A 21,222-nucleotide genomic window follows, 5' to 3' on the forward strand; every position below is an offset into this window, starting at 1 on the left:
TTTAAACTTATGCCACTAGTTTTGGACTCCCCTACCCCAGGGAAAAGACTTTATCTATTTACTCAATCCATGCCCCTCATGATTTTATAAACCTCTATATGGTTACCCCTCAACCTCTGACACTCCAGGGAAAACAGCCCCAGCCTATTCAGCCTCTTCCTGTAGCTCAAACCCTTCAAACCTGGCAACATCCTTGTAAATCGTTTTTGAACCCTTTCAAGTTTAACAATATCCTTCCTATCGCAAGAAGACCAGAACTGAAAGCAGCATTCCAAAAGTAGCCAACCAATGTCCTGTACAGCTGCAACATGACCTCCCAACTCCTATACTCAATGCACTTACTTGGGAGAATTGGGGGAAGTCTTGTTGGAAGTAATGTGCCTGTCTCCTAACACCATGACGTTGCCTTCAAGTGTCCCTGACAAAGTTTCTCAATTTGTTCAGTGCCATCCTGAACTAGCCTTCTCAATTTAATGTTGCCACATGCCAGGGACACTCATGAGTCAATAGGGATGTTTTGTTTGGAGGGATGCTTTAAGGACAGTGCTTTAGCAATGTAGTAGTATAGTTCTAAATGTGCAGCATCTGAGAGACCTGGGGATGTGGGTACCTTTCTCTTTGAGGGGTTGGTTAACAAAGCACATGCAATCTTGGGCTTCATAAATAGAGGCATTGAGTGCGAAGGGAAATCACACTGAACCATTTGTAAATCACTGGCTGGGCTCCAACGACCATATCATATCCAGTTCTCTCTTAGCATTTTAGCAAGGAAATGGAGTCCTTGCCAACCTGAAGAAGAAATTTAACAGACTGGCTGCAAGAATGAGGGATTTTAGTTACAGAGCAAGGTTGGAAAGCTGGGATTTCTCCTCTTGCTGCAAAGGTAGAGTGACGTGAGATTGGAAAGATGACGAACTGTTCACATTTGTTCATGGCACAACGGCGAGGTGAGGCTAACCTAAGGTATTGTGCAAGACATAGAAAGGAATGTGAGGAAGAGCTATTTTACACAACAAGTGGTAATAATCTGGATGTTGGTTCCTACAAGGCTGGTGGAAATGGAAAACTTGAATGGGCATTTGAAGAAACTAAATCTGCAGAGTCATGTCGATCAAACAGGAAAGTAGAACTGACTAGTTTGCCCCAGAGAGATCTGGCATGAACTCATGGGCTGAATGGCCATCTCCTGTTAAGTAAGTGAATTTATGACCATGATTCATCAGGTACTTTCGCAAAGAATATTATGTAGGAGAGATGAAAAACGATATTCCCTTTCTCATTGCTCTCAAGCTAAGTTGTATCACTAGAAATGCACACAATACTGTCATGCCACTTATTATGTGAATTACCTTTGAACTGAGCCATTGGAAGGCTGTTGGAGTAACTTAGTGGCATCAGTACAAAAGGATCTACACCAAATGTGTAACTATATTGCACATGTGCAGAATATTCACACACAGACAAAATAAAGTAAGCTCATAACTGGTTTCTTCCTATTGATATTGCAGTTGGCATTCTGTAGTGCCTAGCAGTTGTAGAAGGGCTGGAATATAGCCGTGTGCAAATCTCCTCCAGAGACACCAGGTCACAGAGGAGAGGCAAATACAGGAAGCCACCATTGCTATGGATATGACACATTCTGAGTGATGAATGGCCATTTCAGCCAATCTCAAACAGACCATTGTAAAGGTTCTCCAACCTACTAAATGACAGAATAGAGCCACAAGATATTGACTTTATAGAATTGGTAATTTTGCTCCTGTTGGCACTGATGTAACTTCAGCAAGGTCATTTGCATATGTCCGACTTAGACAGCCAGTGGTACCAGTCAGCTTGTGTCATACATGCTGGAAAAGCACAGCTTGTCAGGCATCGATTCTCCTGGTCCTTGGATGCTGCCTGACTGACTTTGCTTTTTCAGCATCACACTTTTCGACTCTCTTGATCTCCAGCATCTGCAGTCCTCACTTTCTCCTAGCTTGTTAACAGGGCCAGGTGACCTGATCAGGGTCAGAAATAGCATTTCTGACCTTGATTGCATTGAAAAATAGTTCCTCTGTTAGATGTTCTCTACACTGAAGATTCCTGGAAAGGTGCCTCCATTTACAAACCTGTCTAGGAATTCACAAATCCAGCAGCAACGATGAGCTACATAGAATCCACATCCTTTTTTTTGTCGCAGAGTGTCATGCACTTACACACTTACGCACTTGCACACTTACACAGGACTGTTAAAGCTAGGTGTGGGGTTAGGGTGGTAGTTGAGGGTGAATGAGGTCAGTAGATGGCGAGGTCTTTAGGGTGCCAGGTGACTGAGGTCAGCCACAAGTCAGGTGGGTATGGTGCCAGGAAAGGGAATGAGTACCTGGGAGTAGGATGGAGTGTCTACAATGTTGTGGAGAAGGGTTTAGGGCATTGGGTCTGAGAGGTGTCAGGATCAAGTGAATCAGGCTAGGGGAGGGAGAGAGGAGAGTCTAACTAGACTGCAGCCATCAGATCAGCATGGGGTTTGGTTTATAGTTTTGAAAGGGGTGAGGATGTTGTCAGGATGGTGGGAAGAGCCTGGGTGTATTTTGTTCCAAGTTTTGGAACTGAAGGGGGAATGGTTATTTGGTTTTCGGGGTGGGGATGGCATCCAGTTGGAAGTGAAGGGTGTCATTTCAAAAGGTGAGAGAGTGTCCGTTCCAGGTGAGGAGGGTACCTCTTGCCTCTAGAGTTGTGTGGACTTCAGGTTGGCTGTGAGGGAAGGTAGGGAGTTATTGATCAAGCTGCAGCAGAGGGCAGAGCTGAATCTGGGCCTGTCTGGTCAGGGCTCTGGAGTGTTGTAAGGGGATGGGGAAGATGTTTGGGGTGGGAGGATGGGAAGGTGGTTTTAGTGGTAAGTCAGAATCACTTCAATATTTACCCAGGTGTTACCCTAGATTTTTAATCCTCTAACTTTTGCTGGGCAACTATTCAGTTTAAGTGAGTTAGAACTGACACACACACAAACACAGACACATATGTGCACACACACATACACAAGTGTATACATGCACAGACACATACACATACACAAGTATATACACACACACACGTACACACACGCACACAAGTGTATATACACATATGTATACACACACACACAAATTTCCAATTGGAAATGCTATTTTCTGACCTGTATTATAGATAGTTCCTATGTGTAACTGCACTTTACACTGCATCAATAACTCTTGCCATTGGGATATCTGAGCCACAGACTGCATGCCAGCCCACCCACTTTTAACATTGTTGCTCCACCTCACACTCTCTCTTGTTTGTTCTTGCACTCGGTTGGACAAAGTGTTCATCAGCAGAAAGGATACATTCCCTAATGCTATTTCAAGGGAACATTAGCAACTATTAGTCTAGTTGCTAATTGATTTCTACTCGGTAGAAATCTGAGTCTGTGTGAGCTCAGTTAATTTTAGTTTGTTCGTACTGTTTCACATTGTGAAGGCCATGTCTGTAATTTCAGTGTCTGGTCGCTGGTGCTGCAATTCCCATTGCCCTTGAATTGTAGCATGAAAGGGAGCTGGGGCAGAGGCAAACAAACTGTTCAGAGAAGGAGGTGGAGGAGAAGGGGTCGCAGCCTGAAAATGGGAGGACTTACCGCAGGTGTTCAGGGAACATGTTCCTTCAGCATTACGAAAGAGGTTTCCACAAAAAATCTGTCTCCTCTTTGCAGCCTGAGAACAAGTTGAAGGCGTGTTACATGTGATTGTTGAGGTCAAGGCAGCCATGAATTTCCTTTGTGGTTGGATCCTTCCAGTCTGGAGCAGGTGACCTCTGTAACACCTTGCAGCTTTCTATCCACTGATGTACAGGGGTGTTCACGGATGCACATTAAATTGTTTCGCCTGGAGGAGTGTGCATTTGGCTTCACCAGGACAGCAGGCAGAATGCAGAGTGCCATTGACTGTGCACATCTTTTGTGGGCACTCCATGTAAATGAAAAGATGTACTGTAACCACAAAGGTTTCTATTCACTATGAACTAATGTGCCACATTATGCAGATCAATTCCTATATGTTGGCAGCGGATTTGCTGCCTGTGCTAGTCTACTTTACCACCAGTAGTGGAGCCACTGCAAGAGACTAGAGGGTAGCTGCTAGGTGATGAGGCAGTCGGCTGTCCATGTGTCCCAATGTGTAATCCAAACCTGTAAGTAACACATACAGAACATCAGTGAACAGTCCTTTGGGGTTCTCCAGCAATGTCTCTCCTGACTGAAATGCTCTGAAGGAGTTCTGTGGTAAACACTGAAATGTGTACTACAACATGATGTGGCCTGCTGTATCTTGTCCATCATGAGGACACACCCTTTCCATTTAGGGTACATAGCAAGCTTGTAATGAAGAGGAGGAGCAGGAGGGAAGTAAGAAGGCAACCAGCACCAATATCTATTTTTCTGCTTGAGCTTTGCACATTTTCCTTGTCAGACTATAGTACCATCAAACACTATCAATTCTCATTCTCCCCTCTACAACAATCTTAAACCTTACCTTCTCTCTATTACTGACCAGCCCAGCATCCTTTAGGCCACAATGCTGGGTTAAGTGACAACAAAAAAGGTTAATATCTCAATCAAATAAACTATCCAACATTCCATATCAAAGTCAACTCATTATTCTGGTTTATTCTTTAGCACTGGAGTTCCAGGTGCCTTTATCAAGCCTATTGCTCCTACAGTAATGAGTTTAGACCGTGCTTATTGGTATGCAGCCATTCAACTGCAAGCACCTATCCTTTTAATTAGAAGGGAGGACAAACCTGCCAGAAAGAACTGGTGCAGTTTAACTGTACATCATGTGCCCGTTTTTCAAGCCTCACTGAGTCTTTCCACCCAATCTGTTTTAAAAAATGAAGTAAGAAGCGGCCTCCCGTGCACTACGTATGAAATGTTCTTGTGCATGCTACTGTTGTACAAAAGGCCTGCGTATCTGTAACATGTGTAATATGATCTTCCTAATCACTGCTCTGTGTAAAACTCTCCACCCAAGTGGTAATTTTCCAGTTATTTCTGCAATGTTAATTTGTTTGAATCTCTTTGGTTTCGCAAATTCGTACTTAGTGAGCATCTAATTCATAACCTAGCCGAACCATTCTAAAGCTTGCTGGGATTTCATTATACTTGCTTTTTTTTATAAAATAGTTCACATTTTGAGCAACATTGCACTTGTCCTTGAAAATACTGATTGTCGTTTCTTTCCAAAACAAAACTCTTCCCCCCTCTCATGCAGAAAATTGCTCGGAAATTTAAAAATAAACCCTTTCTTTTTCTTGCAGCTGAACTGGGGGAGGTTCATGGAGGTTCACCTGCCTCTCTTTCTGAATAGGTTTCAACTTTGGTGTGCTTTTCTAGTCTCCTCACCAATGAATTAACTAGAATGACAAGTCTTTGTACTTTTTTTTAATTATCAGGCACTCAAGTCACTACAGTTAGTGCAAATTATTATGCACTGACTAGTTGTAAAGGAATAAGGATACAAAGCAATATCTGTATTTCTGAGACTCTTAAACAATCATTGAAAGCCATTAATCTTGGCATATTGAAGTAGGTGGGGAATGTAATAGTTGAGGGCTTAGATGGATAAAACGTCCTTTTATTTTTGTTAGTATTTGCTACCACTTTCTGCTAATGGCAGATGAAGCAGCTGCATTGTTCTAAGTGAATTCCGCTTAGATTACAGCTAAAAAAGCTGACGACAGTATGTGGGAATGGGGGAACAGAAATGCTGAGCGCAGTTGTGCACATTACTTTAGATGCAGGTCGTTTTTTGTAGAAGAGCCAGTTGCTCCCCTGACAGGGCCCCTCGCAAGACATGAAAGAATCTATTTATAAATGTTAGGGCTGGAGTGAAAAACTTGTGTATGAATGAAGAATGAACGTTTTAATGCTTTCTTCAGTCTGTGAATAAATCTTTACTTTTATACTTCTGTTCAACAGAACATATGAATTCATTAACACACTCAGCATCTTGGTATTTTCTGCAGGGTTACAGTAATGCAAATATATCAACAGGAACTTGGTTTGTTTGGGCCTTGGGAATATAGTAATGCAATCCCATCAAATTGTATAAGTGTCCAAATTGTAGTGTCCTTTAAAATAATCATCGTTGCCAACTATTAGGAGGCAAAACGAAGATGATTCTGAATATCCATTTTTATTTAAAAATCGTGATTCACAGAATTTTTAAAAATATAACTGCGGTGTTCCCTTGAGCTTAAAAACTGGTGGAACTTTTATGCGTGGTGCAGATACCAGGACAAATTACACTGGAGCCCCAGCAGAGGAATGAAGGATATATTGATATTGTTGTTAGTTACAGGACTCTATCTCCTTGGATTGGGACAATTCTGTAGAATCATTAAGAGAACTGATGTCACTTTAGCAAGCACCAAATCTCATTTATTTTGCATGTTCCTTTGTATATCTGGGATACAAGTAAAACCTCAGTGCCATGCAGGTAACTACTGTTCTAAAGGCTTATAGCTTGCAGGTTGCTTATGACTTTATAACCTTTAATTATTTGTACTCTAAAAGATACAGAATAAGGTGCTGAATATGATATCCCCCTTTAGTGACGCAAGATTGATTATCAGATTGATCTGACCTGATCTGTTCTAATAATAGTTTGCTTTAGTCATCCAATTCATTCAGCATTTTTAATGAAGAATATTTAGTTATTTATAACCTTTGCTTATTCCTGGTATCTTGCCAGTCTCCCAGATTCTCAAGTTATTTTTAAACACTGATTAATGCCTTTTCTTATGTGAGAACAGGACTGATGACAGGACTGATGACAGGACTGGTGACAAACTGTTTACTTCCTGGTCCTTGAAAGGGCTCTAGCTGTGTCAAGATTAGTCAGGTCCTTAAATTGCATTGTGCTGTAATTGTGGATCTTTTTAAACAATGGCATTCCCTAAATCTCACTTGCTGTTAATTTTTTGCCTAAATGCAGGTCCACATTTCCTCCCTGTATAAAACGTTTCTGAATTTATATATTTTGTGCATAGTTTGCATTGAAATTTCCGCTGCTGACCCTCTGTTCTATATCCTCCATTTTTCATTCTTATGCGTTAAAACTAGTCCTGGGGTTAGATGGTGGTCATTGATTTAAGTATAAATCTGGAAACTTGATTCTTGCAAAAGTTTAGATTGACTTTGTACTGTCCAATAGCCTTAAAATATTAGTCAACAGATGGAATGTATCAGTAATAGAGTAAGTTTATTTAATGGGCTAAGTGCTAAAAGTTGTCAGCTGTCTGACAGTGTGTGTAATGGCATACAATTCACTGCAATACTGACATTGGACACAAACTACATAAATTGTTGTACACCCAAACTCTCAATTGGAGAAGTCATACCACAATATTGCTGTACAAATAATTAAATACATTGCAGTGTGCACAATAGTAGATTAGGAACAGTACAACCACTGTTTAAATACATACCCAAGTCATTAGTCTAACAATGATCACAACAAAAAAATTATCCGCCTGTCTCAGATTTAAATGTTACATTTCACAACATCATCAATAACTATTTAAGCCTGAAGGAATGAGAATATTACTCATAATGATGTATTGCCAGTGTAACAGAAAGTACACTTGCTTAACTACTGATCAGCTTGATTGAAGTGGATAACTTTCTGTGATGAGTTTAGATCATATCTTTTGCAACAATTTTATAACTTTTTTTTAATGGTGAGCCAGACCACAAAGTTGATAGAGTGATTGAATCGAAATATTGAGGACTAACCTTTCCGCAAACCAAGAATGTCTCTTTCTTCATGTAAATGGCACCAGACCCCAAATTGGAAATCTTGCTTCCTGCCATTTTTTTGCAGAGATCTGGGGGAGATCATGATAGGTTGTAATTTGGACATCTGTAACCTGTGGAAGCAACTGCACATGTTAGAATGCAGCTACCTTCAGTCATATCTGATTTTTACAAACGCATGTCTGGTGGACATTAGACCTGGTAGGAGAAAACCAACCTTACAAGAGTTCTTTGGTAAGATACCCATTTAGATATGGTCCAGAGACCATAGAAGAGGTAATGTGCCCCTTTGAATTATTAATAGCAGACACAAACAAATTGGATAAACTAAATGGACTTGCCAAAAGGAGCTATAAGGTATTTAAATCTCCTGCCTTTTAAAAATTTGGAACTTTGTATTGAGTTTTACAAAAATCATTGCTTAGTATTTCACTTTGACAGGAATCTGAATGATATAATTATGTTATTAGTCCTGCATGACTAATTTTACAAACTATCGTTATCACACTGGGTCCCTGTAATTTTACAGTTTGAGTAAGAGCTCCAAGTGCTTGAGGTCTTTGAGTGAGACTCTGAACACAAATGTTTATTTTTATGAGGATTGAAATATTTGAAGGAATGTTATTGTCTTGAATGAGTTTTTAGTCAGTGCGAATATTTGTGTTTTTTGAAATACTGAATTAATCGACAGACACGTGTGGCTAAATTGAACCACTAATCAGCTAATTATCAACTTCAAGTTTCTAAGGCCTAGCACATTTTCTCATACTGTCTTCCCAAACTCACTTCATTACTAATGCATTGTACTCCTGTGGTTTCCTGCATGAGTAGGCAGGGAGGGTGTAAGAGTGTGAATAATTGACATCAGCTGGTATTAAATTGGCATAAAGGACTACGAGGGAGTGGTTTGGTCAAATATGTTGTCATGGAGTGTGGGTAAAGAGTCGTAGGTCAGTGTGAAGGGTATGAGGGCTATGGGGGTAGAGCAAGTCATAAATCAGCATGGAGGATATGAGGAGGCTTGGGAAATGGATGGGGTGTTCATGAGATTTTATATGTTGGCATGGATGTTGTTTGTGGAGTGTGTGAGAGCTAGCATGCATTTTATGTTGCAGGAGCATACCGTGCCCTAAAACTTTGTTTCATTCTTCAGACATAAACCTTTCACCCACATCAGCAACCCTCGAATATTTTCCAGAGTCATAGAATCATGGAGATGTACAGCATGGAAACAGACCCTTTGGTCGAACTTATACATGCCAGCCAGATATCCTAAATTAATCTTGTCCCATCTGCCGGCATTTGGCTCATATCTCTCTTAACCCTTCCTATTCATATACCCATCCAGATGTCTTTTAAATGTTGCAATTATACAAGCCTCCATCACTCCCTCTGGCAGCTCATTCCATACGCACACCACCCTCTGCATGAAAAGGTTGTCCCTCAAGTCCTTTTTTAAAAGTTTCCCTTCTCACTTTAAAGTTATGTCCTCTAGCACCTAATAAAGCATTCCCCCACCAGTTCACACAACTCAAAATGCAACACAGAGCTGAGAATTGACTCAGTGTTCCTGATGTGGGAGCAAACCTTTTGTGTCTCAGCATACCTGCACAACTGCTGTTTATGTGTAATCACTGAAAACGTTAGGCGTGCATCATAGCAAGTGCTATCGGTCTGTTACGTTGACAGGAAAACCTGGGCTAGTGCTTCCATGAAAGTAAGAGCTAAACAAGTTATACAAAATTCCCAGTTGTATATTTATATAAATTGATTAATATAAGTAGTTTGCTTTCCCCTTCCCCACCAACTCTACTCTTGTTACTAATTCTCATTGCTTATAAAAAGGAATGGTGCAAATACCCCCAGTGTCATAAAGAAGAGTAATTCATTGCTCTTGCAATTCTTGGCATCTGGTTAACTTCACTCCTGGCAACCTGTCTAAGTGGTGGGTTGCTTTATTTTAAACAATGCTATGCATTAGTAACAGCGAAGCTGTTACTTATTCACACACTAAACCCACCTTCTTATGATTCCAGGTTTTTTTTCACTCCTGTTCTATCTCTAAACGGCAATGTTGTATCAACCTAGTTTGCTGAGAAACCTTATTGAAAACTGGGGGCATGAACTATTTACAAATTACAATTTGAACAAAGATCGAACATATTTGGTGACATGTTAATTTCCTTCCCTGATCAGATTAACTAGCATGAATGGAGACTCCTCTAACTTTCTCACTGAGCAGTATGGCTAGGTTGATGCTGAGTGTTTAGTACCTGAAATGTTCAATGAGGTAGAGACAGCTGCATTATCAGTTAAACTAGGGGAACAACTGCTTTTTTTACTTTTTAAGAGTTAGTTAATAATGCTGTCAATGAACAATCGTCCGTTATCATTAATATTATATTCTGTTTCTGTGTAGGCATGGTGTTTTGACACCTTTTATTATATGTTGGTTCACAACATTTCATTGAAAATTTTGCTTTGATAAAAATTGCCACCTTAGTCATTGATACATTTTTCTATTGGTAAATGAAATAAATTCTTTGGTAAAATTTGCAGGAAACTTGCTGGGTTTTTTTTTGTCTGACTTTTAAGCATTTATGTGCTTCTGTTGCACATAGAATGAAAGGGAATTTTGCAACTTTTGACTTTTCACCCTTGTGAACAAAAATGTAGCATTTGGTTGCTATTTAAGAATTAAATAAATGTATACCAAATTTTGTTTTGATGTTCTTTTATCTAGAAAATTTGATTTCAAGTCACTCAGTAATGCTAATGATTTGGAGGGTACCAGTGTTGGACTGGGGTGGACAAAGTTAAAAAAAATCACACAACAACAGGTTATAGTCCAACAGGTTTGTTTGGAAGCACTAGCTTTTGAAGGTGCTGCCTCTTCATTAGGTGGTTGTGAAATATGACCATACTACACAGAATTTATAGCAAAAAGGTTACAGTGTCATGCAAGTTGGAATGATATATGTTTAATATATCATTACAACTCTATGACACTAACCTTTTTGCTATAAATTCGATGTGGTATAGTCATATTTCACAACCACCTAATGAAGAGGCAGTGCCTTGAAAGCTAGTGCTTCCAACTAATGCTAATGACTGACTGCTCAAATAATCATTGAAAGAAAAATAGTCATTGGTCATAATAGCCTTAAATCTAATTCATGGCACACCTATCCTGGGATTACATTTAGGTATCACTTCTCTAGATAAGTTGATGTGTTCTACTGATCTGCAAAAGATGCTCTGAAGTTCAACAGTCCTACTCCAAAATGATTTTGCTATAAATTATGTATATGTTGAACAACTGTATATCAGTTAGCAGAGATTGGATGACTTCACATCCTGGGGCTGACAATTAAGTATTTTACATCTGATATTCTAGGTTCTAATGGCATAGAACTTTACAATACAGAGATAAAGCATATTAAGTTAATGTAGCATGACACAGCAATTGTGATTTAAACTTTGTTCTAAACCAATATAAGGTGCAGATAGTTGGAAAGTTCAAATAGATTCCTTTCATCCAATTTTCAGTACTTTCTTAAACTGACTTTGGAAAGTTCTGCAGATTAAAAAATTTGAAAATGTCAGTAGTTCTCATAACATTCCATTCGTGCAACATATGAACTGTATGTAGGTTTGCCTGTTGTTGTTCTTCAGTTTATCATTATGGTTAAAGATCACACAACACCAGATTATAGTCCAACAGGTTTCATAACCTGGTGTTGTGTGATCTTTAACTTTGTCCACCCTAGTCCAGCACCGGTTCCTCCAAATCATATCATTATGGTGTTTTAATGCTGTTTACCAGTCTTTCATCAAGGAAACAAAACGAGATTTTCCATCACAACCAAAATAAGTCATCATCTAAAAGATTGAGATCACTTTCCAAGAAACGTGGAATGGACCATGGGAAGACACTCAGCCCAATATGTCCTCATTGAATATTAACTATATCTCAGCTCATAACAGCTATGGCTCACCATTGCTTCTGTTAGGTTGAGTTCAAGGTCCCATCATGACTCAAACAAAAAAAAATCAAGGTTAACACACTTGTGTAGTAGTTTTCATAGCACTCTTTTGAAGGCAAGGGGAGTTATCCCTTGTGTGCTGCCCAATGTTTAGTCCTCAGCCAGCAACAAAACAGATTGTGTTTATTATCAAATTGCTGTTGGGGGAGTTTTTTTTGTGTGCAAATTGGCTGTCCATTTCCTAGGTTACAGTCACAATTTGAAAAAAAACATTCACTGCCTGCTGAACTTTTTGGGACATTATTTGGTCAGGAAAAAATACTTTTTGCAATGTGATTTTCTGTATTTCTTTGCTGGAAAAGTCCATGCTGCTAGGCTGTCTCTCACAATATCTTTTTGTTTCAAACATTTTTTTTCTCTTTAATATGTATTGCCCTGTAATTCAGTCTGAAAGCACAGCCTGATGCTCCAGCAATCCTGCGTAAAGAAATTTCTCCTAACCTGTCTTCTGAAATATTTTTAAATTGTTCCTTCATCACTGAAGTCATCAAAAGAAATGGAGTGAGTAAGGAAAGATGATTGAAATGATTCACATTTCTAAAGACTCTCTATATCTCCTCCACTTTCTCTTTTCCAATGGAAATGGTTCCAGTACCGCGAGTCTTTTCACATAATGCTAGTTGATCATATATTCAGGACTTCCTTTTCCTTGTTAATATACTTATTTGTATCTATTAAATATGTTCATTTTATATTCTGTTTGCAAGCATTTTCAATAAAATTAAATTCTTAAAGTACTTTTTTTTGTTTATATAAATGAAGGGTGCACTGGATGGGTAACTGAGTGTTCTTTGGTATAAAGTGATAGTGTTTGAAATCCAAACTTGATGAAAAGAACTTTAAGTGTTGAAGTAGTAATTTGATTCAAACAAAATTCTAATTTGTTTCTATTTCAATTTAATTTCATAAGTCTCTTCCCTTCTGCAGCCTCACCTCCCCTCCCAAACGTTCCCCAGCCAAACATGAGGTTGTCTTATGTCTAACTCATTGCATTCTTCTGCAGCTATGACTCTGGAAAGGATGGCTTCATTGACTTGATGGAACTAAAGTTGATGATGGAGAAACTTGGAGCTCCTCAGACTCACATTGGCTTGAAAAAAATGATCAAAGAAGTAGATGAGGATTTTGATGGAAAGCTGAATTTCAGAGAGGTGAGAATATAGAGAATATGTAAATTAATGCAATAAATACATTGTTCACAAATGTGCTTTGAATTGCTTATAGCAGTGTGTAATGAGCATTTGTCCTGCAGGAATGTAAGTATTTCATCATAGTGCATGTATGCAATCCATTTATATCATAGCATACTGTTACCTTTATACATGTTTGCCAAGCAGAGAAGTTAATCTAATTAAAGTTACATTGAATGTCAGTGGAGGGAGATCCAGTTTCTCAACTTTGAAGGAGAAAGTTTCTGTTTGTGATAGAGGACACAGTAAATGGAGGAGGAGGGGAATAATAACTTTGCCCACTCATATGTTACTAACAAGGTGGATAGAGCAAACTTTGCTAGGTGTTCACTGAAAACTCGAGTTTGTATTGCAAACCACAATGAAAATGTAGCAAAATATTTGTGTGCCAAAATGCATCTGTACTGAAACTATAGCAGAAGATTGTACCACTCTTACCCCACTCCCACCCACCCACCCACCAACCACCTACCTTATCGGTTATAATTGCCCTCATATGTTTATCGTATTTCTTATAATGTGTTCTAAATTCTTTGAATGGTAACATTTTGAATTAATTAGGAGGCAGTAAGCACTGATTTTTATCAAAGCTTGCAAAATGCACATTAATTTTATCAAGTCTGACTGAAGGGAAGTAATTATGTATGAAGTGAATATCTTGTAACTTGTCTGGGCACACTTTGATGTGTTTACATGACCAAATTGATGTAAAAATATACAGCTGCTCAGTCAACAATGTTAAAGCTCAAATCAGTCGAGAATAAGGATAAACAGTTTATCTTAAAAGACAAGAAATCTGTTTGTTATGAAGATTCTAAATTCCTGTGTTTCTTGTTCAGCTGTTTAGGGAAGGAATTGAGCAAGTTTTATACCTTATTGTATTACACCATGAACACTTACCCCACTAATTCTGAAAAGATCTAAACAGCACCATCATTGGAATTTTTACAGATGTATTTGACATGGTAATGTCTGTTTGTAATATTCATGCAATATTGGAATCCTTTCTTAAAATTACACTGTCTGCCTACATAATGTTCAAGCCAGTAATTGCAATCCAGATTTGAGATAGTCTCCTTCAATGACAGAGTTTATGTGCTTTGGCAAATAGCTCTTCAAAACTATGAATTGTAAATTCTCATTGTTTATCCCAATAAGATGTATTTGCCTTCATTTGGAGTCCTAAACCTCTAACATAGTATCGGTGAGTGTATAGACTAAACTATATGTACCCAAGTTGTGCTTTTTTCGCATCTTTTAAGCATATCAGCAGTGGAGAAATTTTTAAGTCCTTTTTTTAACCCTCTGGAGCTAGTCTGTTCTATGAGTAATGAAAGGGTTTATTTACGTGGACTCCTGAACTGGCAATGCAGTATTTGATTTCTTGGGAGAGGGCAGGCATATAACTATTTGTTCACCCAATAAAAAGGAGAGATTATTGGTTTGTGATCATTTCTTATCCTACAGTAGCTAATTTAGAGTCACAGCATAGAAACAGACCCTTTCGTCCAACTTGTCCATGCCGTCCAGAAATCCTAAATCAATCAAGTCCCATTTGCCAGCATTTGGCCCATATCCATCTACAGAACAACCTGATTATCTGAATGATATGCGTGGGGAGCATTTTGTTCAGATAACTGATTGTTCAGATAATGGATAACATTTTTACGGGACCTTGAGATCCTGTTCAGGTAATCTGAAATTCAGATAATTGACATTTCAATAACTGAAGTTGTTCTGTAAACACTTCCTATTCATGTAGTCATCCAGATGCCTTTTAAATGCAATTATACCAGTCTCCAGCACTACTTCTGATGGCTCAGTCCATACACACACCAGCTACAGTGTGAAAAAGTTGCCCTTTAAGCCCCTTTTTACATCTTTCCCCCTCCTCTTACCTTAACCTTATGCCCTATGGGAAAAGCACCTTGACTATTCACCATATCCAGGCTCCTCATGATTTTATAAAGCTCAATAAGGTCACCCCACAACTTCTGATGCTCCACAGAAAATAGCCCAAGCCTATCCTGCCTCTCCCTCTAGCTCAAATCCTCCAACCCCAGCAACATCCTTGTAAATCTTTTCTGAGCCCTTGCAGGTTTAACATCTTTTCTGCAGCAAGGAGACCAGAATGGAATACAGTGAAGCTAATGAAAATAGAAGATCCTTTTTCCGAACATCCAGAAACCGAAAAGCTCCAAAATCCGAAAGGTTTTTGTGAAGTTTTTTTTCTCATTAACAAGGTTGTTTTGCAAACAAACAGCTAACCCAAGTCAACACCCACTTGATGCGTGTCACTCAGAGGCAGTGGGGGGGCATGGCCAAGCATCGACAGGCCTGGTGTTTCTCTGTGAACGCCCCCAAGTCGATACCCATTCGATGCATGTCACTCAGATGTGGCATCGGGGGGGTGTGCTTGGCCAAGCACGTTCTTACTTAGAAGTCTGCTCCTACAGTAAGAATTTTTAAAATTTCACCACTAAACTGTCACTATTCTGAAAAATAAAAAATTCTGAATTCCGAAAAACAGCTGGTCCTGAGCGTTTCGGATAAAAGATCTTCTACCAGTAGAACAAAGTGGGCTGAATTTAATGAGGATAACCTTGAAAGTTGATCTTGTTACATAATTTGTTTTATATGAACATTTGCCATTATCACTTATTTATATTATAAATGTTAAACATGCAGTTCTTGAATCTGTCACCAAGCTAACCTTTAAGTTTTTTTATGCACTGTCATTTGCCTTCATAGGTCCCTCCTCCAGTACTACGATACTACTGTTATCCCTAAGTCTGCTGTTTCTAATTTGTTAATTACAGTACATAGTTCAGCAAATGGTCTCGCTTTAGCAGATCCATTATGACTTGTTTTTCTATTTATTTTTTCCAAATATAACTCTTGCCCAATTTGTATTTTCAATGTCAGTAATAAAGTGGCAATTGGTTAATTATAATAAAGGAATACACAAACAGAAATATAAATGTTTGTTTGTTAAGAAAAACTCAAAAACTTCATATTGCCAAGTGACCTTGACTAAGAATGATTTAACCCTTGCTGGAAAGCTTCTCTAAACATGGCTGTCATGGGAAAATCCAGCTAGATGTTCAGAATGATGAAAAATGCTGATCACTCATATCAGATTTTGACTTGATAAAACTGGTTTATGCAAGATATTCTGAATAACATCTTTTTCTTGTACTTTATCTATTTCCTTGGATGACGCTTCAACTGCTGATGTCTGGTGTCTTCAGAAATTAAACATCAATTATCTTTATGCTCCTGTGAGTAATGCAGAGAAAAACACATTACAGTATTTAGAATAATCCTTTTCTTAAGAATGTAGGAATCTGGAAGGTGGCAGAATAGGGGAAGGGTACTTGGTAAGGCAACTCGACTATTAAGTGAACTGGCATGGGAGAACTTGAGAGTAGAGATGTTGGAAGAGAATAGGAGCAAGGCTGTTGTCTAGTGAATAGAGTGGGGTCATGTGATTTTTAAAACTTCCACAATATGCTGAACAAGAATTGGTAAATATAGCAATGACATCCGCACATAACACAACAGATATCTCATACAGTTTTGAACCGCAGATCTCCAGGAATATTTCTGTTGGCGTCTCATCCATGACTTTAGTTGGTTTGTTAATGAGCTTAACTCCTTTCTTTTGACTGTGGGTTACTGTTCTCCCCCAATTTCCTAAATTGGATGATACTGGACATCAGTGTGACATATAGAAAATAAGGAATAGACTATTTAGCCCTTCGAGCCCTGTTCTCTATCTAGCAACTTGAAGATTTGATTTTTGGTAACTAATAGAAAACTAACCCATCTGTGCACCATTGCATTGTGAAACAACAAACAGCTGTAATTTAGACATTACTGGGAGCCTGGGCAGTCAAATGTCTTTTGTGTTGGCAGTCTTAATTATGGTTGCAGTAAAGCTGCTGAGGTCACCTCTCAAAGCCAACACCCTAATTGACATAACTCTAAGCTTAGAATAGCTTCACAGTGTTGAATCCTGCTTAACATGCACTTCAATGTCAACCTGAGCTGGTTCGGACTCAAATTTCCTTTTTAACTTCCTTTTGTGGAAACAAAGATATTTTTGTTTTCCCTCTGCTCTAAATTGACTTGTACAAGTTGGCACCTGCAGTTACACACAATCCAACATGACCTCAAGAACAGTTGTATAAACAACTGGCAACCAAAATCTTCATGCCAACTGGGAAAGAACTGTAACCATGTGTGTGCTGCGCTCTCTTCTTTTCTTTATCTCTCTGTCTATCATTGTCTCTCAGTCTGTTTTTTTTTCGTCTTTCTGTCTCAGTCTCTTTCATTGAATTGTGTGTTCTTGTTGGCGTGCTTTCTCTCTTACACAATCTCTTGAACTCTAAATGCATCAAAACCACTTTGTATCAACTGTGATTAAAAAATTTGCATTTTTATAACACTTTCATGACTGAGCTCTAAAGGATATCATTGCTAAAAGATTACTCTGTATTCAGAGTTATATTATCAGATCATCTACTCTGGTAATGTTAACGAAGGAATCAGGAGAAATCCTAGTGCTCTTCTTTAAATAATGCCATTGAATTGAGTTTACACACACTTTTATAGAATATTGATTGCTCAACATCTCATCCTTGAGGTGACATGGCCCAAAATAAGAGCCCAAGAAATTGAAAGGGGCTGTTTGTCCCATGAGCCTCCTACACAATTCAATCAGCTCATGGCTGATCTAATTATGGCTTAAAGTTCACTTTCCTATTTGCCTTCCTCCATATTCTTTGCTTGGTTTTATTTTCTTACATCAATAAAGTATATAACTCAACTTTTCACTCTTTATTGTTTTCTTGGGTAGTAAAGTCCAAAGACTTAATGCCTCCCTGAGAAGAGATTTCTCTTCAGTCCTGCTCCTCATTCTGACACTCTGTGCCACTTGGCTCTGGATTCCTCACAAATGCAAATATCCTCTCCAGCTTGATAGGTTGGATGCTGAATTTAACAGCTGAGGCTTTTTCCATGGGACAAGCATGTCAAATGGTGACTAACATGGCACCTCTAATGACGAGATAACACAACTAATGACCTGCCAATCAGCTCGATAAGAGCTGACAGTGTAAGGGTGAGTTTCTCACCCAAGTTGCTAGCCAGTTAGAGGCCTGTAGTTTCTAAACTGAAGTCTGCCAATCAAGGCCTGCTCAGGAGATCCGCTGGTAAGAAGGTGAGTGATCTTTGTCATCTTGGCATGGAGAGGCATGGATTGGAGGCAAGGAGTGGGCGTTGGCTGTCAGAAGTCACCCTTTGTCTGCCACCCATATATCCAATTGTGTCCCCATCTTAACTTGGTCGATTGGTCACCCTGATTTCCCAGTAGGAAATTTCCTCACCAACCAGGAAGACAAATACTTGGGGAGGAAGCAATTTGTAATTCTTAATGACCTATTAATTAATCATCTCAGCGTCTTAATTACTGGTGACTCCATAAACTCTTTCTCCCAGCAGTTAATTGCAGATTTGGTGAGGGGGTGTACATTTCTCCCCACAGCCAACCCACTCAATTATTTCCCCTTCTCACCACCTCCAGGGAGTGGAAAATTGCTTCCCGTGTCTTTACATAAGGATCAGTTCAAATAGCTTAACCCTGCCTCAAAAGACAATTCCAACATCTGAGAAATCCACTTAGTACATACCTACATACAAAAAGACCATATACAAGAGTGGGTGTGTTTCTGTTGAAATCGCCATGATGAGGATTACATGGTGGGGATCCACATTACAGAATACTCCACTGGTTAGAATTTGCCAACCTGAAATGACCCATTTGATCCCATTCTTTCTTTCCTGTTAGGTGGGCAGCCCTTTATACATGTTAATATATTACCCACCACAGGAAGGGCTCTCCTCTTGTGCACCTTTTCAAATATCTTTTGGACCTCCAAATGCTCCACATGCAGTGGTTCCCCATATCCACCCTGTTTTTTTTTATAGTCTCAAGGAACTCAAATACATTTTTCTGATCTGGTATTATAATAAAGCAATGCCTCAAGTGTCAACCTGGTTTATGAACTGGAGTCACTAGGATTGGGGCTTGACCCCATGATCTTCAATCAGAGATGTGCCAAGCCTCACTTAGGATCTCATGCAGTCTGCAGCGATTTTGTGGTTTTCTGAAAATTTTATTTTTTAAAAACACTTATTAGAAAATACTGTTTTTTAAAAAAATCCACATACACATTATGCTTCAATGTATCTACATCATTATTTATCTATAGCTACAATAAAGCAGGCTTCAATACACATCTTGAACGTATTATTTATCAATGTTCCAGATTATCAGTTCTGGTGCTGTTTAATTTTCAAATAAATTTGACAAATGGTTGTCATTCAGCCCACTTCCGTGTCTTGGGTGTCTTCAGCTATTGTATATCCTCATGTATCCAACCTCAAGTCTCTGTTTATTCAGCTAGTTATTACTTACACTCCACTGGAGATTACATGACTGGCTTATTCAAAGCATTTGTTTTCCATTTTCTAGCTAAGATTGTATTGCCTGGAAAACTTGTGCAACCCACATGTTTCCACGGCACTAAATGTTAAACTGTTTGAGAAAGACGATTCCTCTGTACATAAGGTAGAACGATTGCAAATCCATTTGTTACAGACTAGTTCAATTTTACTACAGTTTCTTATCTAGAATATATAAAAATCACAAACTCATCTTGAATATGACGAGGAGAAAGAATAGAAGTCAAAGAATTTGTGATGCTTTGAACGATCTGAAGGATTGATTGATGCATTTATAGGCCAGGAATTGTGAAGGGCTGTAGGATATATGTGGGCGTCACTGTTGGCATTGGAAACCCTAAAGAGCCAGGGAAGCTGCATGAAGAGGAATGACATTAGACCACAAGAGATAGGAGCAGAATCAGACCATTCTGCCCATCAGGTCTGTTACTCCATTCAATCCTGGCTGTTATATTTCTCAACCCCATTCTCCTGTCTTCTACTTGTAATTTTTGATTGCCTTACTTATCAGGAACCTATCTATCTCTGTCTTAAGTATATTCAATGACTTGGCCTCCACAGCCTTCTGCAGCAATGAGTTCCACTGAGTCACCACTCTCTGGCTAAAGAAATTCCTCCTCATCTCAGTTCTAAATATGGGGCCCAAAACTGCTCACAATATTCCAAATGTGGTCTGACCAGAGCTTCATACAGCTTCAGCAGTACATTTCTGCTCTTGTATTCTAGCCCTTTTGAAATGAATGCTAACATTGCATTTGCATTTCCGTCAATTGAACCTGTGTGTTAACCTTAAAAGAATCCTGAGCTAGGAATCCTAAGTTCCTTTGCGTTTCATATTTCTGAAGCCTTTCCCATTTATAAAATAATCTACGTCTTGATTCTCCCCATTAAAGTGCATAACCTCATTCTTTCCCACATTGTATTCCATCTGCCACTTCTTTGCCCACTTGCCATCCTGTCTAAGTCCTTTTGCAGCATCCCTGCTTTCTCAACACTATCTGTCTTTCCATCTATCTTTGTGTCATCTGCAAACTTAGCAACAATGCCTCTGTTCTTAATTCAGAATGTTAATATATAACGTGATAGTTGTAGTCTCCATACTGATCCCTGCAGAACTCTATATGTCACCGGCTGCCGTCCTAAGAAAGTCCATTTATCCCCATTCTCTGCCTTGTTCCAGGTAGCCAATCCTCTATCCATGCCAGTACCTTAACCCTAACACAATGGCTCTTATTTTATTCAGCAGCCTCCTGTGAAATCCCTTCTGGAAATTCAAGTGGATCATGTCTAACTTACTCAAAGAATTATAACAGATTTCCCAGACATGACCTTCCCTCAGCGATGCCATGCTGACTCAGCCCTATTTTAGCAGGTACTTCCATGTACTTCGCAATCTCATCATTAATAATGGCTTCTAAAGTCTTACCAATGACTGAGGTCAGGCTAACCAGCCTATTGGCATGAATGGGGTGTGAGTATTGTAAACTGGGGAGAGCTAGAGGGCTTGACCTTTTTTTAATTCTAACTGGGTAAATATCCTTACTTGCATCCTCTGTGAATCGTTTTTTGGGAAAACAGTACATACTCTGGAACAAAAATTTTGCCTTTGCATACACTTTCTCCAAAGGTATGTAGGCCAAGTTGTGAATTT

General features: G+C 39.0%; 1 protein-coding gene across 4 annotated transcripts in view; it reads left to right on the top strand.

Moving 5' to 3' along the window:
- efhd1 (EF-hand domain family, member D1) overlaps positions 1 to 21,222 on the top strand; it is a 119,710-nt gene that overhangs the window by 80,700 nt on the left and 17,788 nt on the right. For all 4 annotated transcript variants that reach the window (XM_060834259.1, XM_060834261.1, XM_060834262.1 and 1 more), the window contains exon 2: positions 12,857 to 13,004. In XM_060834259.1, the coding sequence (XP_060690242.1) occupies positions 12,857 to 13,004 (148 nt within the window). The remainder of the gene's footprint in view (positions 1 to 12,856; positions 13,005 to 21,222) is intronic.

The sequence above is a fragment of the Hemiscyllium ocellatum genome, chromosome 13 (assembly GCF_020745735.1).
Source record: "Hemiscyllium ocellatum isolate sHemOce1 chromosome 13, sHemOce1.pat.X.cur, whole genome shotgun sequence".
Taxonomy (NCBI): Eukaryota; Metazoa; Chordata; class Chondrichthyes; order Orectolobiformes; family Hemiscylliidae; genus Hemiscyllium; species Hemiscyllium ocellatum.